We start from the raw sequence: 21,572 nt of genomic DNA, 5'->3' as shown, positions 1-21,572 counted from the left end.
GAGACCCTAGATCTCAGCCTGGGGTGGGGCCGACAGAGGCGAGCTGCCGTATCAGCTGTGAGCTGATGGTCTTCAGACCCTGAGTGCGGTGGCCCGGCCTGTGCTGAGGGGAGGAGGCTGCATGGACTCAGGGCAGGGGACGGCTGAGCCGGAGAGAGTTTTCACAGTATGTGCAGAGCATTGCAGGGGGAGGGGGGGGTGCATTGTTTAGCCATCCAGAGTGCCTGGAGGTGAAGGGGAGTGAGTGGGAGCACCCCGAATGCCAGGTTGGGGGTTGGAGGTGGGCTGTGAGAGCAGGGAGGCTGGGGTCCTACAGGTTCAGTGCTCTGTGCCCTAGCCTCCCCTGCCCTCCTCTCTGAGGCCTCCCCGGTGGGTCTCTCAGGCTGTCCCCCTTGACCCGTCCTCCTGTGCTCTCTGCAGCCGAGGGTGGGGCCTGTGCTTGGATGATTCTCCCAGCAAGGATGTCATCGACTTCCCCTCCGTGCCACCTGGGGTCCTCTATGACGTGGGCCACCAGTGCCGCCTGCAGTACGGGGCCCACTCTGCGTTCTGTGACAACATGGATGTGAGTGCGGGGTGCTCGTGGGGCAGGGGGCTGCCTCCCCAGCCTGCAGCGCCCGCTGGTCTGGGCTCATCCTGTACGGGGTGCCTGGCAGACACCACGGCCTGTGGGATCTGGTACCGCCGGGTCCCCGCAGTCGCAGGTCTGGTTTCTTGGTGGACCCTTTGCGGACTGTGGCTTTGGGCAAGGCCCTCAGCTCCCAGGGCTGGGTTATAAAAGGCAAAACAGAAGCTATGCTGCATGGACCTGGGGGAGGTCGCCTGAGGTGAAGGCCATCAGCCTGTTAGGGAGTCCCCAGGCTTGTGGTGGTGGTGGGGGGTGTCTTTCTGGGCGAGTGGGCGGGGCTGAGAGGTGTGGGCGGGGCTGAGGTGTGGGCGGGGCTAGAGACTGCTCTGAGCGGCAAGCCCCAGGGCTGGGCACCCCTAGCACCACATTGTTGGGGGAAGATGGGAGGGGCCCACTGGGAGTCCTATCTGCAATCCCCCCTCCACCCCCAGAGCCCCAGGGAGGGGTGAGAGTATGGCCCGGGTCCTCCTTGCAGAACGTGTGCCACACACTCTGGTGCTCCGTGGGGACCACCTGTCACTCCAAGCTGGACTCAGCCGTGGATGGCACCAGCTGTGGGGAAAGCAAGGTAGGGGTGCCGCGCCCCTGCTGTGGAGGTGGCGGGGAGAGGCCCGGCTTTCGCTGTGCCCTTGCTCTGGAGGCTGCCTGGTTCAGACCGACTCAAGCTCCTAGCAGAGCCCCAGCTTCTCCGGCCCTGGGCCCGTCTGCAGCGCGGACGTGGTGCCGCTGGCCGATCTGCAGAAGGTCAGCACAGGGGTTCCGTTGTACTCCCTGCTCTGCTCCACTGTGGGGCCTGGGTCTTGGGGGACTGGGAGGGGGCCTCCTGACTCCTTGGTCCCACCGGGGATGACTGGTGGGACCGGGTGGCGTTTCCACCCCCGTCTGTCTTAGTGGTGTCTGAACGGGGAGTGCGTGTCCGTGAGCTTCCAGCCTGAGGCTGTGGACGGCGGCTGGTCCGGCTGGAGCGCCTGGTCTGTCTGCTCCCGGAGCTGTGGCGTGGGTGTGAAGAGCTCTGAGCGGCAGTGCACGCAGCCCGTGTGAGTGCAGGTCTGGGGGCACCAGGGACAGGTTGGACTGGGCGCCCTGAGCAGAGTCAGTTCACCGCGGAGAGCCTGGCTCTGTCCCAGCTTCCTTGTGCTCCCAAGTGTCCCCATAGAGACCGTGCCCAGACCGTGCCCAGACCGTGCCCAGACCATGCCTCCTTGAATCACTGGAGGTTCATCCGGAGGCAGGCAGGGTCCCCGGTGCTGGCCCCATTGCAGAGAGGGGAACAGCAAGGTCCAGCAGCACAGTAACTGGCTGGAAGGAGGCAGGAGCTTAAATCCTGGACCTTGGTTGGATCAGGGTTCAAATCCCCTTTCCACCCCTCCTCTAGGTCTCACTTTCCAGGGGAACCGTACTCTGGGGTGACTGTAGGGTTCCCCCTAGCAGAGCTGAAGCATGAAAACCCGCAACTAGTCCATGGAAAGGGCTTAGCAAGGAGTCACTTACTGGCATTGGATGCGCCTGTGGGTCTGAGATGAGAGGGGACAGTTGTATGCCCCAGGGCTAGTGACTTCACCTCTCTGGGCCTCAGTTTCCCCACCTATAAAGGTTGGTCTGGAGATTCAGGAGATGGGGAGCCAGCCGAAGTGCGGCCCGAGGAGCTTTCTGCTCCTTCGGACAAGGCCTCTTCGCGAGGCTGCCCTGGCAGGCACGGGACTTGGAACCAGACCTGTCTAGGGCCCTGTGCTCGGCAGTCCTGGTCTGGGCTGGCTTGAGGGCTGCCACCAGGAACGAGTGTGCAGACACGTGGGGTCCTCGGGACACTGGGAGCTGCCCCTTGGGCAGTGTCAACCCTGTCCCCGGCTGGTCACAGGCTCCCAGCAGCGCTCTGCAGGGGCAGCCCCAGCCCTGTTTTACAGGCGAGCAAACTGGAGCCCAGAGGGGGCTGAAGATTTGCCCGGGGGAGCACTGCAGGGTGGGGGCAGAGCTAGCTTCCTGATGCCACTGTCCTGTAGATCCTCACAGACAGGGAGAGGGTCTGGGCCAGAGCCAGAGGGTGGGCGGGCGTTGGGGTCTCCGGAGTCAGTCCGAGGGCCTGCTCCTGGACCCAGGTATACAGTCGGCACTCACTGTGTGCTCACTCAGCCCCACCCGGCTCTCCCTGCAGGCCCAAATACAAGGGCAAGTACTGTGTGGGCGAGCGGAAGCGTTTCCGCCTGTGCAACCTGCAGGCCTGCCCCCCCGGCCGCCCCTCCTTCCGCCAGGTCCAGTGCAGCCGCTTTGACGCCATGCTTTACAAGGGCCAGCTGCACACGTGGGTGCCCGTGGTCAACTACGGTGAGTCCTGCCACCCACGGGACACGGAAGCCCCCGGGACAGGGCCTGGGGGCCTCAGGTTACCCACCCCAGCCCCCCCCCAACTCCCCAGCTTGCAGCCTGGCCGAGAGCCAGGGCCCGGGGGCCTCCCGCTGGCCGCCGTCTTCCTGGGACCGCCCCGCCTCCCGCCCTGCTTGTCCTCATGGCTCCTCCACTTGGGCCCCCAGTGAACCCCTGTGAGCTGCACTGCCGCCCCACCAACGAATACTTTGCTGAGAAGCTGCGGGATGCCGTGATCGACGGCACCCCCTGCTACCAGGGCCAGTCCGGCCACGACCTCTGCATCAACGGCATTTGCAAGGTGTGCCTGAGCCGGGAGAGGGTCTCCCACGCTGGCTGCCCCGGGCCCCCCGCCTCCCCTCCGGCCCCGGCCCTCCAGGCTGTACCGTGGGCTTCCCAGCTCTGCCGTACTGTCAGCAGAGACCCCCACCCCTGCTGGCGCCGGAGCTCCTCACAGGAGGGCCTCACGCCCAGCCTCTGCGCCACGGACCTTCTCACCCCCTCCCTGCCCCGTCCAAGCCTCTGAGCCTCGGCCTGCACCGCACGGCACCTGCCAGGAAGCTGGCGCCCAGGCGTGGCTTGGCCTCCTGCGGCGGCCATGACCCCGGGCAGCGGCTCCTTCTGCACTAGAGAGGGCGGCCGTTCCTGCGTCCTTGTGCTGGGGTTCAGCGAGGTCACTGCGGTGGCCGCTCCTCCCTCCCCGTGTCCCTGGCCACTCTGCCCCGCACAGCCTCTGGGTCACCAGAGCAGCAGGGAGGTGCTCGCCTGGGCCGTTGACGTGGATCCCTGTTTCTGGGAGTCTCCTGTCCACGTGGGGCAGCCACCCCTGGCACGCCCGTGCCCCCGCCTGCTGTCACTCCGCACAAAACTTGCCCTCTCGTGCCTCACGCCACTGCTTCACGTGGCTTTACGGCACAGACGGACGCCCCGCTTCACGCTGGGGAAGTGCGCTTGGAGAGGCGGAGGGGCCCACCTGAGGTCAGAGGGCACGACTGGCGGGCAGGCCTGGAGCCCGGAGGCCTCTCCTCCCTCCCCTGGCAGACCCTGGCGGCTGGGGCCAGGGGGGCTGGTGGCCGGCACTAGGGCCTCCCTCCTGTGTGTTCCAGAACGTGGGCTGTGACTTCCAGATCGACTCCGGTGCCGTCGAGGACCGCTGTGGCGTGTGCCACGGCAACGGCTCCACCTGCCACACCGTGAACAGGACCTTTGAGGAGTCTGAGGGCCTGGGTACGTGCTGGGGCCCCTGGCTGGGGGTGCTCTTAACTTGGCGTCCCCTCCTTGCCCTCAGGGTTCCCACCCAGGCTGGAGATGGGAAGCAGGGAAGCTGCCCAGCCTGGTCCTGGCCGGTGTAGAGACCTCTTCAGACGGCGTCCTCCTGCCTGGGACCCCGGGTTGGCTGATAGCCCCTTTCAGAGGGCTCCTCCCTTCTTGGGAGGCTTCAGCGACCCCAGGTCCACTCCCACACCCCTGGCTCTGTTTCATATGCGTTGCTTGAGTGCCGACCGTGTGCTGGGTGAGGAGGGCGCCGTGGCCCGGAGCTCACAGTCTGACGGGTGGGTGAAGCGTTTAGTGTGGGAGGCCCAGCAGGCTGAGAGCACTGCAGTAGGAGGTCCCGACCTGGGGAGGTCAGCGGGGACTTCTGGAGGAGGTGGCAGTTTAGCTGAATCACGAAAGACTCGGGTGACGTGGGAGAGGCGTCGCACTGGGAGGAAAGAGCTGGAGGCGCATCTGTCTGGAGACCGTGAGGGTGGGGCTGCCGTAGGCCCTGCGTACCGGGCCAGGATGCCCAGCCCCCAACAGAGCCCTTGGGCATGCTACCTCGGCTCCCTGGGCCTCAGTCTCCCTATCTGTCAAATGGGTGACAGCAGTACCCGTGTCCCAGGGTAAAGCGCGTGGAGTCTGTGAAAGGACAGAGCGGCTGGCAGCGAGGACAGCGTCCCAGGGGAAGGGCCCTGGCTGGTGACACAGACACCAGCCCAGGTCTCCAGGAGAGGGGTAAAGAGGCATGGGTCACGGTGGCAGGATTTGAGGAACGCTTCTGAGGTTTAGGGGACCTAGGACCAAGGGAAGCCTCTGCCTTTTGGGGAGCTCAGAACCTTGAGCTCATGGTGGAATCTGCCATCAGCAGCCGGGCGGAGAGGGGGAAGAGAGGGGACGGCCGACCCCCTCACCCTCCGCACAACCCCTGGCCACAGGCTATGTGGATGTGGGGCTGATCCCGGCCGGTGCCCGTGAGATCCGCATCGAGGAAGTGGCTGAGGCCGCCAACTTCCTGGCCCTGCGCAGCGAGAACCCCGAGAAGTACTTCCTGAACGGGGGCTGGACCATCCAGTGGAACGGGGACTACCAGGTGGCCGGCACCACCTTCACGTACACGCGCACCGGCAACTGGGAGAAGCTCACGTCCCCCGGCCCCACCAGCGAGCCTGTCTGGATCCAGGTGCCCGCGTCCCGCGTCTTGGGTTGGGGAGTGGGGCGGGGCCTGCGGGATCCAGCCCCCGCCCCGTCCGAACACAGCCCTGGGGCCTCTGCCGCGGTGTAGCCCAGGTCCCAGAGGAGGCTGGGTCGGCTCCTTGGGGGATGGCTGCTCGGGGTCGCAGGTCCTGGGTGGGTGGAGGGCGCACCTTCTGCTCACGGCCCGCCCCCGCCCCCGCCAGCTGCTGTTCCAGGAGAGCAATCCCGGGGTGCGCTATGAGTACACCATCCAGAGGGAGGCAGATGGCCACAGCCAGGTCGAGCCGTCCGAGTTCTCCTGGCGCTATGGGCCCTGGACCAAGTGCACGGTCACCTGTGGCACAGGTGAGGACCGGGGCGGGCACAGCTGCGGCCCAACAGGGCCTGGATCTGGGCAGCAGTGCCCGGCCTCCACCTCCAGCTCCCTGCTGCTTGGCGAGCCCCCACGAGCTTGGAGTGCTGCCCTCCGGACCCCTGTGGCCCTGTGTCTAGAGTGGGGCCGCTGAGAGCCATATCTCAGGTCCCCTGGGCATAGGGACGAGGCCAGCACCATGCCTGGCACACGGGCAGTGCTCGCTATGCCTCGGCGCTGGCCTTCTGCCCCCAGAGAGGCACCCGCCACCCCGCCCTTTGTTCTCACTGCACCGCCCCTGCTGGCCTCACACCTGTTTCTGCTCTGTGCTGGAGACTGACCCCTTCATGCTCCCAGAGCCTGACCTGAGCCCCTTGAGCACCGGCTCCTTCCCGCCTCCAGCCTCGGTTGCAGACGGACTGGGGAACCTCCTGCCCCTCCCCCCCGGCTGCGGCCCCCAGGAGGGGCTTCCCCAGGGAGGACGGAGCCAGGACAACATGCTTGTCCCCACCCCAACTGTGAGCCTCTGTACCCAGTGGCCTGTGTGACACGTGTAAGGACTTTCCTAACTCTCCCTGCACCCTGTGGCTCCGTAACGTCCAGGGAGCTCGGCCTCAGGAATCTGGGACGGACGTTTGAACGTTCCCAAAAAGTGCTAGTTTAATAAGATGAAAACCAGCCCCCCAACCTTGGCAGAAATCTTCAGAAGCTGTTGAAAGCATCCTGTCCCATGTAAGCATCTCTAAATTTACAAACGTGAAGGTGAATCTCTGGGCACACCGGACGCTGGGGACTTGTCTTCCCGCGAAGTGACGGCCTTGCAGGTGGACGGGGCAGGGGCGTGCTGAGCCGTGAGTGCGGCTCCCGGTCCCTGCGGGCTGCAGCAGCTCACGGCTGTTTGCCCCCAGCAATAGGAAGGCCCAGGGGGGCAGAGTCCATGCTGGCAGGATGGCCTGGGTGCCCCTAGGGACCCAGGACTTTCCTCCCATCAGTGAGTCCCCCTTACGCCTGTCTAGGTGGCCCCCTCCCAGCCTCTTGTGGTCCAAGCAGGAAGAAGAAGGAGCCAGGGGCTGACCCCGGGGGGGGACTTGTGCCCTCTTCTCCCTGGCAGGACTGTGTCCCAAACCTCCCTCGATGCCCGGGCACTACGGTGGGGGTTTCAGCAGGGTCCGTGGTCACCTTGCACAGACCCGGCATTCTGTCGGTGGGAAGGGAGGAGTGGATGGGAGCTGGGATGCTCAGGCTGAGGGGATCCACTCTTCGGGGCTGTGAGGGAAGCAGGGGTGAAGGCAGAGCCTGCTAGAGGGGGTCCTGCTGCTGGAGAGGGGGTGGGGGTGCATGGCGAAGGTGAGGAGCACAGCCGTGCAAGGCCCAGAGGCAGGCGGTGGCAGAGGGACAGGAACAGTGACAAAGGTATCATGGGCTCTGGGGCAGGTCCTGCCGGGAGGGGTTGGATTTGCATGACCCCATGGTGTCCTCACTCCCTGGCGGCTTCGGGAGGCAGGTATTGTTGTTACAAAGACACAGAGGTTCAGAGAGGCCTAGTGAGCTGCCCAAGGCCTCCCAGCTAGGAAGCCGAGGGGCTGGCCCCCCCGTCCCCCCCGAGCCTGCATACTCTGCTCCCGCTCCAGGGCCAGAGGTGAAGGCTGGGAGGACAGCGAGAGGGGGCAGGGAGGCCTTGCTCTGGGAGCTTCCAGCAGAGCCGGTATGGCCTTGTGTTGGGCCACAGGGCAGCTCGGGCAGGGGGCACCCCGGGCGCCAGGCCCAGGCTGAGCCCCCGTGGCCCCCAGGGTTGCAGAGGCAAATCGTGCACTGCACTGAGCGACAGGCGGGGCCGGTGGACGAGAGATACTGCGACCCCCTGGGCCGGCCCGATGACCGCCAGAGGAAGTGCAGCGAGGAGCCCTGCCCGGCCCGGTGAGCCCACCCTGATCCCCGCCTCCACCCCAGGCTCCTCCACCCTAGGCTCCTGAGTCCCTCGGGTCCACGGAGCAGCAGAGGCAGCAGGGCGTGGCCTCTTCCCCAAGACTGAACCCCAGGCCCCGGTGGCCCTGTCCCCAGGCCGCCAGCAGCAGCCCGGGACAGCCCAGGTTGCGTGGACGTGCTTGGGAACCCGCCCAGCGCCCCCAGGGGTGGGGGTGACAGGAACACCGGGGACTGAGTCCTGGCACCGGGCCTAGACCTGACCCCCGGGACCCTGTGTGCCCGGCAGGTGGTGGGCAGGGGGGTGGCAGCCGTGCTCCAGCTCCTGCGGGCCTGGGGGCCTCGCCCGCCGCTCCGTGCTCTGCATCCGCAGCGTGGGGCCGGATGAGCAGAGCGCCCTGGAGCCGGCCGCCTGTGCGCACCTCCCCCGGCCCCCTGCCGAGACCCCTTGCCTCCGGGATGTGCCCTGTCCAGCCACCTGGGCCGTGGGCAGCTGGTCGCAGGTGAGCGTCGGGACAGGAGGGGCCCGCCCCCAGCTCCGCCATCAGTCTTGGGCTACAGGGAGGTGGAGACAGCCTTCAAGGGGCCCTTACTGCCGGGCAGCACGGTGGGAGGGGGCTGGGGCCTTCCCCGGCCAGGCCCTGTCCCCAAAGCCTCAGGGACTACTAGGGTGCCCTGGCAAGCCACCACTGCCAGCCACGGTCTCGAGCTGGACGGGGTCAGAGAGGGCTGGCTGAGGCCTCTCGCTCTGACATTGGGCCAGGGCAGGGTACCGCAGTAGGCGCCAGCTTCTCCTGGGCCGAGCGCCTCAGCCTGGTCTCCTACACAGTGCTCGGCGACGTGCGGGGAAGGCACTCAGCACCGCAGAGTCCTCTGCACCAATGACACCGGCATCCCCTGCGATGAGACCCAGCGGCCGACCAGCTGGGCTGCCTGCTCCCTGCCGCCCTGTCCTCAGGCCCTGGACCCCGAAGGCTCGGGCAGCAGCTCCTCCAGCCAGGAGCTCTTCAATGAAATCGACTTCATCCCCCTGCGCCTGGCCCTGCGCCCTCTGCCGCCCTCATCACCTGAGCCGGCCGGCATGGGCAATGCCATCGAGGAGGACCCTGAGCTGGGCCCGCCGGGGCCTGTGTTTGTTGACGATTTCTACTACGACTACAATTTCATTAACTTCCACGAGGACCTGTCCTACGGGCCCTTTGAGGAGCCCGACCCGGACCTGGCAGGGGCAGGGCACTGGACGCCCCCACCCCTGAGCAGTCCTGCCGAGCCCCCCATAAGCACCCGCCTGCCGGCCTCAGAGGCTCCGGGGACCGAAAAGGAGGGGGCACTGGGAGAGTCCCCTGCCCCTTGGCCCAGCCTGTCTCTGCCCCCACCCTCGGAGCAGACCCCTGGGAACCCCCTGGTCAATTTCTTACCTGAGGAAGATGCCCCCGCCAGGCACCCAGACTTGGGGCTCCCCAGCTGGCCCTGGCCCCCTGCTTCAGTCAGTGGCACAAAGACGCCTGCTGCCACTTGGAGCCTCCCGGGAGGGGAAGACAGCCAGAGCCAAACTCCCGCTCCGCGCCAGCGGGGGACCAACGAGCTGTCCGAGCTGTCCCAGGAGGAGGAAGAGGGGGGGGAGGGGGGAGAGGAGGGGGAAGCTTTAGACCATGGAGGGACCAGCCTGCCCCCAGGATCCCGCCCCATGTCGCCCCCTTTGCCCTCCTTCAGCACCACCCGCACCGCCTCCAGTCCTGGCGCAGGCGATCCATGGACGGTGGGGACTGTGGCCTGGGAACCACCTCTGGAAGGTGGCCTGGGTCCTGGGGACACTGAGCTGCAGCCTCCCGTTGGGAGAGCTCCTTTCCCTCCCCCAGCTGCTCTGCCAGCGACCACAGGCAGGGATGGCCCCCTGGAACCGGGGACTCCCACCCCTCCAGCCCCATGGCACCTGCAGACCGCGGCTGTGCCAGGAACTTTCCTTCTGTCGGCTCCCCTTGGCCTTGAGCACACGTTTTGGGGCATGGCCTCTGGCCCAGGACCTATGGGGCAGCCGGAAGCCCCCGGCTCTGAGGTGCCCCCGAGCCCTGTGCTCCCGCCCACACCAGCTCAGGACGGTTCAGCCAACAATAGCAGAGCCCCCGAGGCCCAGCCTCTGGACCCCAGCCTGACCCAGGACCTGCCACCTGCCAGGAATGCCAGCTGGGAGGTGGGGAACTGGAGTGAGGTAAGAGGGGCTGGGGTTCACCAGGACCTTGCTGACTGTTTCCTCTTCTGGAAGCGGCTGCCTTCCAGATGCCTGGGGGTTCTGGGGTTTGGGAACTGGCAGCCCCTGACCCCAGATCAGTCCTATTGCCCTCCATGTGCCCCCCCGGGGCAGTCTGCCCTGTCAGCCTCATGTTCCTATCTGAGCAGTAAGCGGGGGGGGCAAGGGGCCCATCTGCTGGTCTCTGGGGTCCCCTGACGTCCATGCCTGAGCAGCACAGGGGCTGCTGGGAAGGCCGGGCAGGCACAAACATTGGGGGGCAGCCAGGAGCTGACGCTCATTGTCTGGCTTGTTTGCTCCCGGGCAGGGCGCTCCCTGGACAGCTGTGCCCAGCAGGCTCCCCAGGGCTCGGCCTGGCCCTTCCAGGGGCTGGTCAGGCCCTCGCCGCTTGGCCTCCCACCCCCACCCTCCCCGCTGAGTCAGGGGCCAGGGAGGGTCTGAACTTGATAGACAGAGGCTGACCGGCGCCCCAGCATTGCCCCTGTGGAAGTTCTGTTCAGACTCCTCATTCTGGGGTGGGGAGGGACGGGCAGGGACTAAGCGAGGAATCCAGACTCCCTTCCTAGGTGATTTTGGGGAGCAGCAAACCTGGTCATGACAGCTGGGCCACCTCCTGCGTCCCCTGTAAGCAGGGACAGTTGCTCGTGGAGGTGTTTGAGTTTTTGTCCTCAGTTTCCTTGGGTGGTGGGTGGAGGAGCCCATTCTGCAGATGGGGAATGCGAGGCTCTGGCTCCACCAGGGTCCCGCCCACCTCGATGGGCAAGCCGTGGCCGTGGGGCTCGGGGGGTGAAGGGGATGTGCCCGCCCTCATGCCTGTGCCCCGGCCCCCAGTGCTCCACCACCTGCGGCCTGGGTGCCGTCTGGAGGCCCGTACGCTGCAGCTCCGGCCGGGAGGAGGACTGCGCTGCTGCCGGCCGGCCCCAGCCCGCCCGCCGTTGCCACCTGAGGCCCTGTGCTGCCTGGCACACGGGGAACTGGAGTAAGGTGCGTGGCGCTCGGGGAGCAAGCCGGGTCCGCACGGACCCCGGTGCAGGCTGGGGGGGCTCTGCGCCTCCGTCCTTGGGCTCCTTCTGCTGACCCCTCGCCTCTCCCTGGGTTGGTCTGACCTGCCGCGAGCCCCTTCGCTGCTGGCTCTGCCCTTTTCTCTGTACCCCCCACCCCCGAATTTCATTGTCACCGCCGCTCCCTTGCTCCTCCCTGTCATCCTGTGCCCTGCGGTGGCGGCCCTGGCTCCGCACCTGCAGCCTGAGGCTGGCCGGCTCTCCCGGGCAGGGGGTGGAGGTCTGTCCCCAGCCTGACCTGCCACCCCTCACAGAGCCGTGCGGGCGTGTGCGTGCGTGGGGTCTGCTCACACCGTGCTCCCTGGCCTGTAGTGCTCCCGCAGCTGTGGCGGAGGGTCCTCGATGCGGGACGTGCAGTGCGTGGACACACAGGACCTCCGGCCGCTGCGGCCCTTCCACTGCCAGCCGGGGCCTGCCATGCCGCCCGCCCGCCGTCCCTGCGGGGTGCAGCCCTGCCTCAGCTGGTACATCTCTTCCTGGAGGGAGGTGAGGCCTGGGGTCCCGGGATGGGATGGGGTGGGGGTGGGGTGTCCTCAGGCCCTGGCCACGCCCTGACCCGTTTCCCTGTCCATCCCACCTTCCAGTGCTCGGAGGCTTGTGGTGGCGGCGAGCAGCAGCGTCTGGTGACCTGCCCGTTGCCGGGCCTCTGCGAGGAGGCGCTGAGACCCAACAGCACACAGCCATGCAACACGCACCCCTGTACGCAGTGGGTGGTGGGGCCCTGGGGCCAGGTGAGCCAGCCTGCAGGCGAGGGACGGGCCCGGCAAGCACCGTTCAGTCCTGCGTTCCCTCAAGGAGTTGTCCTGTACTGTGCGCCAGGCTCTCTGGTCACCGCAGGTGTGGGTGGCGACCAGATGAGGGCCCCACACTGCTGAAGCTCTGGCCTGCTGGGGAGAACGGGACGAAAGGAAACAGGCGGGTGCTGGGATGTCAGGAAAGGCCTTGTGTGTATGTGGGGTGGGGGGCAGGGGTGAGGCCTGCGGGACTCAGTGGGCGGAACCACAGGCTCAGGGAAGGGCGTCTGATGCGGGACAGGGGTGAGGCCTGCGGGACTCTGGTTGGAAGCAGTGGCGCAAGGGGACAGGAAGTGCGACGTCCTGGGGCAGGAAGGAGGGACCTGAGTGAGTGTTAAGGGAGGAGAGCAGAGGCTGGTGTGGCAGAGGGGGTGCCTGTGTGGCGAGCAAAGCCTCGGGCGCAGGCCTCCCTCCTGCCGGGCCTGCTGGAGCTCCGTGGCTGTCCCCGTGGCTGCTGAGTGGCTCTGGGCAGGCTGTCTCGCCTGCTGGGCCTGTGTCCTCCTCTGGGAAGGGGGCGTGAGGGAGTAAATGGAGCGGCCCAGTAGGCACTTAGCCTGCGGCCTGGCATGGGTGGCAGAGATTAAACCTGTTTTCCGGGCTTTTCACAACCTGATCTCCTAGTTGATGATAAAGCCTGACTCGGGCTGGAGGGCCCCGTGTCAGGGGCTGGCGGCTTCTCCAGCCTGGGGGGCTCCTGGGCCCCTCCGGGCAGGTGAGGCTCCCGCAAGTCCGAGCCTGGAGGGCTCTGAGGGGGCGGGGGTGGGGCCAGGAGCCAGGACAGGCCGGCAGGTGCAGGGCCTTGCTCCCGGGGAAGGCGCTTGGCCGCTGCCCCAGGGGTGCCCCCCCTCCAGGTCCAAGCCTGGCCAAGGGGGGAGCCTCACCTGTCCCCCCTCCCCACAGTGCTCGGCCCCCTGCGGCGGTGGCATGCAGCGGCGCCTGGTCCAGTGCGTCAACACCCAGACCGGGCTGCCCGAGGAGGACAGTGAGCAGTGCAGCCACGAGGCCCGGCCGGAGACCTCCCGGCCGTGCGGCACCCAGGACTGTGAGCTCACCGAGGCGCCACGTGAGTCAGTGGCACCATGCAGGGGGTCGGGGCAGGGAGGACAGCGGGAGACGGGATCCTCAAATTGTCAGCCCACCACCCCGGCTGACCCAGGATTGTGAGGCTGCGGGGCCGGAGCCAAGGAGGCCCAGCCCCCTAGGTGCTCCCAGGCACCCCTCTCTAGTGTAGGAAGGGCGGGGAGGCCGCAGATGTGGCCCCCAAGGTGCTGTGTGACCTCGAGCAAGCTCCTTTTCCCCCTGGGTGTCCGTGACTGGCTGAGTGAGGCCAGGCCTGGGTGAGCCCCCGGCCCCCGCTCTGGCCGGAGGAGGAGTGCCCCGGAACGTGTATTGTGGCCTCCCGGCCAGGGTCCTGCCGGCTGCCAGCGGCTGGCTGCTTCCTGGCCAGCTGTGTCCTCCTGGAGGAAGGGCGCGAGCCAGCGGTGGCTGTGGCCACAGGCGCACACGTCTTCCGGCAGCCCCAGCCTACCCAGCGGCGCTGAGCGCAGGAAGTTGGCCGGGGAGTCACACCTGGGCCCCCTCCCAGCTGTGTGGCCTTGGGCTCCACTTCCCTTCTGGGCCGCCCCTTCCTGGAGCACACAGGGCCGAGAGCCCCCAAGCTTGGGGAACGGGTGGGGGGCGGGCAGAAGCGAGGTCTTATGGGGAAGGGCCTAGACGGTGCTCGGGGAAGGGGCTCACTGCATCGACCTGGTCAGCTGCTGTGAGGTCAGGAAGAGAGCCCGGGGGCCCCCTCTGTCAATGGGGAGAGACCAGCAGCTTCTGTGCTTGTCAGCCCGTGCCCCCTGCCCCGAGGACAGTCTGCGGCCGTCAGCGCCTTGGGGACCCACCCCTCCCATCTTCTCGACAGTGGCTGGCTCCTTGGCAGCTGCAGTCCAGGCCCAGAGTAGCGGCTGCCTTGCCATGCTGCCCAGGGCCCCACGGAGGTGCCACCCACCCTGCCCCCACCTGTCCTGTCCGATCTCCCAGCGGCATCCACCGTGCCCGCGGCACGCAGCCCCTGCCTCTGCAGGGAGGCTGGCCACGGCTCCTTGCTGCCCCTTACGCTGGGCTCAGGGCCCCGGGGACTCGGGCGGCGGTGCTGTCTGCTGGGGGCCGGGTGGACTGCAGGCGGGGGATGGGGGAGGGGGGCGATGGTTGGGCGGCTGAGCCACCAGCCGTCCCCAGGGAGGCGGTCAGGGTGGAGGCCAGCTCGGGGAGGGGACTTGGATACCAAGATCCTGGGGCCCCAGGATGTTTTGATGGCTTGTGGGGCTGCGTGGTAAGACATTTAGAAAGCCTGGAAACTCCAGGGTGTGTGGTCACCACGGTGAGCAGCTGACCTAGCATGACCCACATCCGTTTGCGGAGGTGGGGGTTCTTGCCAAAGGAGGGAACCCCCCCCCCACGGAGGGTGATGAGCTTGCAGGAGGTCATGGGCTACCGACAGGATGCCTGTGTGGAGAGGTGCAGCTTAGAGCTGCTGCCCTCCGCCGGGCCCACGGCTGTCCCCTGCCGTTCCTCTTCTCCTCCCCCGGGACGTCTGCTGGCGTGAGCTGGGCAGCTGGGGGCTGTCCGTGGCCGCGGGAGCAAGGCCAGGAGGTTGGAAGCAAACCACTTCCCAAAATAGCTCCGATAAGCACAGGGCGGGAGGGCCAGCCAAGCCTCAGCCTTGGACGAGCGTTGTGCTGACGGGCTGCGGGGCCCGGGTCCCACTCGCTCAGGGCCTGGCCAGATGGGACTCTGTGACCCAGAAGCTGAGACCCAGGTGGCTGCCGGCGGTCAGGGAGGTCTGGGAGGACGGGTGCAGGGTTCAGGGTTGCGGGGGCGATTCCACTGCAGGCTGGCAAGGAGCATGGGGGCCTCTGTTGAAACCAGGACCTGTCGGGGGCACCGAGGGTCAGCAGGGATGGAGAGAGGTGGCAGGCTCCTTGGCTTCTCCTGAGCACCTGAAGGGGTCAGAAGTGGGGTCCTCTAGAAAGCTGAGTGTAGCCGGGCCGGTTCCTCAGAGCCCTGGCCGGGCAGGTGGGACAAGGCCAGCAACAGCTGGAGACCTGAGGCCCTGGGGGGGGTGGAGGGTGGCCCCCCGCGGGGTGCAGGTGCTGGGGGGGTGCAGGTGGGGGCTCCCTCCTGAGGGTCCCACCTCCCATGCCCCCCCCACACAGGCTGCGAGCGGGACCGCCTGTCCTTCGGCTTCTGTGAGACCCTGCGTCTGCTGGGCCGATGCCAGCTGCCCGCCGTCCGTACCCAGTGCTGCCGCTCCTGCCCCCCTCCGGGCCACGGAGCCCCCTCCCGCGGCTATCAGCGTGTCGCCCGCCGCTGACCCACCCCAGCGGGGCCCGGCTGCACGGATCGGCCGGCCCACGCACCCAGACCCACGGACCTCATGCCCCACTGGGGGCTGCACCCCGAAGGTGCTAACCTGGCCTGCTGGTGGCGGGCTGGGGACCCCTCCCTCAAGAAAAGGTATTTTTTTATTTTAATGGTTTGCATAACCTTTATTATTATTATACATAAATGAGCACCTACAGTTTCAGCGTGCAGCTTGGCTTCCTCTTGCACCGGGAGAATTTCAGGCCCGCTCCCCTGCCCTTCGTCCTCAGGGGTCCTTGAAGACGTGTTCAGTGGCCTCAGCGGGCTGCAGATGAGGGGTGTGGTACGGCCTGGCAAAGGTCAGGGAAGCGGTGGCACCCCCTCTTCAGGCCCCCTGGCCCTTCCCCATGTCCCCACTCCAGGATCTCAGAGACCTGTGGTTTCACGGTGACAGGTCACACCCCACGGGCAGCAAGGCCCTCGTCTCCAGCAGGGACTGACCCCTGGGGATGGCAGTGAGGGCTCTGGCCCCCCCACGTTAACTCACCTGCACCAAAGGGGAGGAGGAGGAGTGGAGCTGGTGACCCCCCAGGGGTGATGGGTGTGCAGGTAGGAGCAGACGGGCGGCCACCCCCTTCCCGGCCCCCACTTGTCCCTTCCCGACATGGGCTCCATGTCCAGAGGTGGCTGGGCTGGTCGTAGCTGGTTCCTGTCCCCATCAGGCCCAGGTGCGACCTGGCACCATAGCTCCGTCCTGCCTGCCAAACCTGGGTCCAGGGAGCCAGACCGGTGAGAGCAGCGGACAGCCGACGGGCGTGAGGTCCTCCCAGAGGGTCCTGGGCTCCAGCCAGGCTAGCCCGGACCCTGCCAGGCCCAGCTCCTCCTCTGAGAAGGGACCATGTCTCTTAGAGCCTGTTCCCCAGTCCCACTCCTGGAAGGTGGAATCCCCCTTCCCCAAAGGGGGGACACGGAGGCTCAGAGGGGTCCAGGCCCCCACCCCGTGGATGCCTGCAGGGGACACATCCTGAAATGCGCGTGGTGGCCCTTGAGCTGCGTGGTGAGGCGAGGGCCCTGTGGCCACTTGTGGCTGGGTGAGGGGTGGGAGGGCATCACTGAAAGTCACTCCTCGGGGACGGAACAAGACACAGGAGAAGCTAAAGCCACCCGCAAGCGTCTGTCCTGGGGCCAGTCCCTACCTGGACGGGACAGAGGGCAGAGCTGCTCTCCAGCTGCCCACCCCCCACTCATGCCCCAGACCCCTTTCCGCGGGGCCCGAGAAGCCAAGGCTTGGCGTGGGTCTGGCTCGGGGCTCGAGGCCCTGGCCACACTGTCCCAGAGCCCCCCCGCCTCCCGCTCAGCCCTGCCCCTGGCAGCTGAGCCCCTCCAACCCGGCAGGAACACGACTCCAGGCAGGCCCCGTGGTGGCTTCTTGCAGGGGCAGGTGGGCTGAGGTCACTCAGGAAAGCGAGTCACTGGGGCGTGCACGAGTCCCCAGATCACAGCAGTCGGGAGGCAGGGGCAGCAGACTTCCTTCCTGTGTTTGCAACAGCTCCGTGGCCCGAGAAGGCCCTGGGGACCCGCACTCTGTAATGACTTCCCAGGGCTTGCTCTGTCCGCGGCAGCAACCCTTACAAGGAATGGGGAACGGGGCCTCTGCCTCTGTGCTCCTGACCCCTGCCGAGCTCGGGGGTCCCAGGCCCGGCTCAGCCGCTGCTCCTGAGCTGTGACCTCAGGTGCCCCCAGCCTCGCTGAATCTGTCTGCTCGCTCTGGGAACCCTCCCTGGAGCCCCCTCCCGGACACCGTGGAAAGACATTTGGTCTTAATCATTCTCGTGTTTTTCTGACGATGGGGGTGAGGGGGATGGTGTCCCCAGCAGCAGCTGGGCCAGAGCGGTCAGCCCAGACAGGAGGCAAACAAACAGCCCATGACTCAGGCGGGGCACATCACAACTGTGACGGGCGGTGGGGGGTGCTGCTCCAGCTCCTGGCTGAGGCCCCGGACCCCAAAGCACTTACCTCAGTGCCCCCAGTGCACCTGCAGCTTGACCCCGGCTCCCAGGGCTGCACGGCCGACCGAGGCATCATCTTGTCCCACACACCCCAGAGCAAACCAAGAGCGTGGACCTTTAAACAGCCGGCTGGCAGGTTGGGGAGCCCCCCCCAGAAGTCCTGTCCCCCTCTGAGCCCTGGGGGTGAGCCCCGTCACAAGCCACGGTAACTGCATCTCAAACCAGAACGTTATACAAATTAGTTTATTTGGCTTTTTAGTATGACAGTTCCAAAATACAACTCAGAGAAGCCTAGAAGCCGCAGTGACATCAGAGGAGGTCACCTGCCACTGCCCCCCCACGCAGCCCCCTGAGGCGGCAGCCAGCCTCCTGCCTGCAGGGGCTGCCCCAGGCGGGCCCAGCTGCCCAGGGCACGTGCAGGAGGACGGCCCCGCACAAAGCCAGGGTGGGGATTTGTGCAAGAATACAGTTAAAAAAAAAAAAAAAGAAAATGCACTGGCACTTGGCCTAGAATACTTCCTATATGGATACAACGTGGGAGGAACGCAGACTCATTCCAGCCCTGGGCGCGCTGGTGCCGCCGGACGCGTGAGCACAGACAGCAGAGGCGCTGGGGAAGCCGGTCCACGCGAGCCCGCCGGCCGGGGACGGGCCCAGGAGCCAAGAGCAACCCAGGCCGCTGGGGTTCGCACGCGCGCGTGCGCGCACACACACGGCCATTCACAAAGGAGAACTCATTATATAAAATAGATGTTCATAATCTAAAAAAACCTTGATAAAAATAGTCTATAAAAATATAAACTGTAGTGAAAAATATACAAAAGTATTAACAGATGTTCAGCCCATAAAACACAAAACCCGTCCCCGTGCGAGCCGGCAGATGCCCTTGGCCCCGGGAGGGCAGAGGTGCGCGGCCTGCGGCTCTCTGTCCTGTCCCGCCTGGGCCTGCCCAGCACCTCTGCCGCCCTCTGGACACAGAGAGGGAGGGCGGCCTCCGGGAAAGTGTCCCCCGCCCCTTCCTCCCACGACCGCGCTGCTCTCACGCCCACTGCCCGGCCTCGGACCCCGGAGACGCCAACAGCGCTGCTGGCCACTGCCCAGACCACGGCTCCGGCCACACACGGCAGGCACCTGGGCCCAATCCAGGTGCTTTTAAGATCTTAACCGGGCCAAAACAGACGAAACCAGCCTATTCCAAAAGGCAGCATTTTCACCCCAGGGTGTGGCAGTTCTGGGGAAGTCCACTTGGAAACTTCAGTCTGAGCCCGTCAGCCGCACGCAGCCGGGGCGGGGAGGGGTGTGCGGATGGCAGTGAAGCCGCGTCCGAAGCCGCGTCCGGAGGCCGAACGGCCACCACCCCCTCCCTGGAGCAATGGTGCAACACGTCTGTCTGAAAGATCAAGCCGTCCAGCCTCACAACCCAAGAGCGGAGCTCGGTGTGGGACGCGGAGCTGCCTGCCCAGCCAGGATGCCATACATGCGGACCGAGACAACATCTGTACTTAGAAAAGGCACTTCCTCAAGGGACTCCAACGCTTAGCCTGCGTCTGATACGTCTCGACTAGGGCTCACTTCCAATTTCTCCAGGTAGTGTGAAAATTCCACGTGAAACGGTCTCTCTCCTATCTGAGTAACACTGTGCCGGGACACTCCCGCAGCCACACGTGTAGCACAGACAGTCCACGCGGTGATGAAACAAAGCCTCTCTGCAGAGCTTCAGAAAGACAGAGCTCCCGGTGCGCGCAACGGCCGGGGCAGCCCGAGCTGCTGGAGGCAGGGCTGACCCCACAGCCCGGACCACGCTGGCCCCAGGGAGCAGGGAGGCCGGCTGCCAGAACGCGGATGGCTCTGGGCAGCACTGGGGAGGGCCCTGTCCGGGACGGCTCACCAAGGCTGTGTCCCAGGCTAAGGCCCTGGCAGCCGGCCTCCCCACCATCCCAGCAGGTGGAGGAGACCCCCGAGCACGGGCCTGCAGCGTCACCCTGCGGCTGCACCGGCCCTGGAGGGCGTGCCCAGAAGCTTCCTCCGTCCCCTCCACCAAGGCCTGCCCCAACGGTGGGCCTGCTCTGCAGGACGGCTTGTGCGGACTGCATCCCTCCAGGGATCCCCCGAGCCACTCAGAGAGAAGAGCTTCCACAGAACCTCACGGAGCCGTGCCGGGCAGAGGGCGGGCTGGGGACGGACAGCGTGGCAGTCCGCCAACACCGGCTGGGGCCGAGGGGGGAGCGTGGCGTGTCCGGAGGGCCAGGCCCTCCCCAAGCTAGTCCAGACGAAGGTGAGTTTTCTCCGGGCCGCTTCTGAACGCGGGATGCACTTGCTGCGCTCACCGTCCGCCCCCGAAGCCGCCGCGCTCTGGCCCAGCGACGAGAAGTGCGCCCGCTCACGAGATGCTCAACGGCCCCGTGTGCAGGGGGCGGCCCCGGGGACACGGCCCACGGCAGGTTTCTAGAGTGCAAGCCAAGCACAAAACCCAGACAGATGCTGTCAACAGACCCGAAACGGCCAGCCGGGTCCCCTGGGGCGCACCGGTCACGCAGGAGGCAGGCCCCGCCCTGGCACGGAGATGCTGTGCGCACAGCAGACCCCGCCCCGAGCGGAAAGGAGAAAGTGCAGCATGGCCGTGGACATCCGCCCAGCAGATTTCCAGAGACCACGGGCATTACATTCGGGCTTTCCAACGAGCAGAGACACCTGCTGTGGGTCCCTTTGGCACGCTTTGGTTGTGAGGGCAAGAAGAGCAGTGTCACGGGGTGGGGGGCTCTCAGGTGTCCTCCTCTTCATCACTGACCAGCTCGCCCTTATCCGGGCTGGTGTCCCGCTCGCGCAGGAAGTCCTCACGGATGGCTTCCAGCTCCGTCAGCTCTAGCCGCACCTTCTCCAAGTGGTAGGCACGCCGGTTCCGGATCTGGCGCAGGGGGAACGGGTTTAGGTCCCCAAAGGAGATACTGGTCAGCTTCCTGGCGGGACACGGGATGGGGACAGAGGTCAGCAGGGCAGGACATGGGACGGGGACAGAGAGCAGCGGGGCAGGACACAGGACGGGGACAGAGAGCAACGGGGCAGGACATGGGACGGAGACAGAGGTCAGCAGAGGAGGACACAGGACAGAGGTCAGCAGGGCAGGACACGGGACGGGGACAGAGGTCAGCAGGACAGGACATGGGACGGGGACAGAGAGCAGCGGGGCAGGACACAGGACGGGGACAGAGAGCAATGGGGCAGGACATGGGACGGGGACAGAGGTCAGCAGAGGAGGACACAGGACAGAGGTCAGCAGGGCAGGACACGGGACGGGGACAGAGGTCAGCAGGACAGGACACGGGACGGGGACAGAGGTCAGGAGGGCAGGACACGGGACGGGGACAGAGGTCAGGAGGGCAGGACACGGGACAGGGACAGAGGTCAGCAGGGCAGGACACGGGACGGGGACAGAGTCAGGGTAGGACACAGGATGGGGACAGAGGTCAGCAGGGCAGGACATGGGACAGGGACAGAGGTCAGCAGGGCAGGACACGGGATGGGCCTGGGGCAGGTCTGTCAGCTGGAGGCCAGCCTCGCCCCCCCATGCAGAGACTATGGGGCTGGCTCTGAGCCATTGCCTGGATGGAGACCAACGCTGTCATGGGGCAGGTGAAGGTCCTTCCCTTTCTGGCTTCTGAGTCCCTGTCTGTATGTTGGAAGGACCACAGTGCCACCTCCTGGGGTGTGGGGTCACCAGCACGGCCACCGTGAGCACAGGACAGCGCCTGGCACTTGCTGGGAGTCTGAGGGCCAGTGTGCCTGAGCCTTCGGGACCAGCAGGAGGCTGGTTCAGGGTTTCCTGGGACTGACAAGGAAGGAGCCCACCTGACAGGGACGGTCAGACCCCGTCAGCCCTGTGACAAGGGTTGGACACAGTGTACTGACAGATAGGCACTCGATGGGTTTCATCCATCCACAGGATCAGGCACCAATCCCGCCAACAGGCCCCTAGCCGCTTGCCGGTGGTTTAGCAAAAACAGAACCAGAACGTGCCCGGAGGCCTGGCCTGGGGTTCCTCCAGCACGGAGGGGCCCACGCCCGAGCCTGCCCATGCGGCCCGCCCCAGGCTTCTCCTCCCTCCAGCCCCGAGGAGTGGCGGTGACGGCACAACCACTGCCTGGGCCTCCTGCCCCCGGCCATGTTTTCTATCCGGCATGACGTCAGCCAGCGAGTTCTCAGATGTCTACACCGTGGAGACATCTTCGCCTCAGACAGCCTGACTCCAGAGCATTCTCCCGCAGGAGGTCAAAGATCAGAAAGGCCAGCCTCAAACGCCAAGTTCCCAGAGTGTTCTAGAACACGGGCATGCCGGAGAACGGGGCCAGCCTGAGTGGAGCCCGGGCTGCAGAGGGGTGGTCTCTGGGAACGGAAGT

At 66.3% G+C, this 21,572-nt stretch overlaps 2 protein-coding genes across 7 annotated transcripts in view; one reads left to right on the top strand and one right to left on the bottom strand.

Annotated features, from left to right (window-relative positions):
• The window catches only part of ADAMTS7 (ADAM metallopeptidase with thrombospondin type 1 motif 7), a 42,316-nt gene extending 26,924 nt beyond the window's left edge, over positions 1–15,392 (top strand). Inside the window, exons 9-24 of the mRNA XM_034668877.1 lie at positions 421–565; positions 1,104–1,196; positions 1,520–1,665; positions 2,781–2,950; positions 3,157–3,290; positions 4,096–4,216; positions 5,185–5,429; positions 5,647–5,788; positions 7,586–7,712; positions 8,008–8,221; positions 8,548–9,927; positions 10,798–10,950; positions 11,340–11,513; positions 11,612–11,758; positions 12,722–12,884; positions 15,022–15,392. Of these exons, the coding sequence (XP_034524768.1) occupies positions 421–565; positions 1,104–1,196; positions 1,520–1,665; positions 2,781–2,950; positions 3,157–3,290; positions 4,096–4,216; positions 5,185–5,429; positions 5,647–5,788; positions 7,586–7,712; positions 8,008–8,221; positions 8,548–9,927; positions 10,798–10,950; positions 11,340–11,513; positions 11,612–11,758; positions 12,722–12,884; positions 15,022–15,179 (3,712 nt within the window). The 3' untranslated portion in view covers positions 15,180–15,392. The remainder of the gene's footprint in view (positions 1–420; positions 566–1,103; positions 1,197–1,519; positions 1,666–2,780; positions 2,951–3,156; positions 3,291–4,095; positions 4,217–5,184; positions 5,430–5,646; positions 5,789–7,585; positions 7,713–8,007; positions 8,222–8,547; positions 9,928–10,797; positions 10,951–11,339; positions 11,514–11,611; positions 11,759–12,721; positions 12,885–15,021) is intronic.
• A 2,011-nt stretch (positions 15,393–17,403) lies between these two features.
• TBC1D2B (TBC1 domain family member 2B) overlaps positions 17,404–21,572 on the bottom strand; it is a 53,864-nt gene continuing 49,695 nt past the window's right edge. For all 6 annotated transcript variants that reach the window (XM_019803537.2, XM_019803538.2, XM_011229622.3 and 3 more), the window contains one exon: positions 17,404–20,135. In XM_019803537.2, coding sequence (XP_019659096.2) covers positions 19,940–20,135 — 196 coding nt within the window. In that variant the 3' untranslated portion in view covers positions 17,404–19,939. The remainder of the gene's footprint in view (positions 20,136–21,572) is intronic.

Source organism: Ailuropoda melanoleuca, chromosome 9 (genome assembly GCF_002007445.2).
Source record: "Ailuropoda melanoleuca isolate Jingjing chromosome 9, ASM200744v2, whole genome shotgun sequence".
In the NCBI taxonomy this organism is placed as follows: Eukaryota; Metazoa; Chordata; class Mammalia; order Carnivora; family Ursidae; genus Ailuropoda; species Ailuropoda melanoleuca.
The sequence above is the reverse complement of the archived record's forward strand: the minus strand, read 5'-3'. Positions and strand labels throughout refer to the sequence as shown.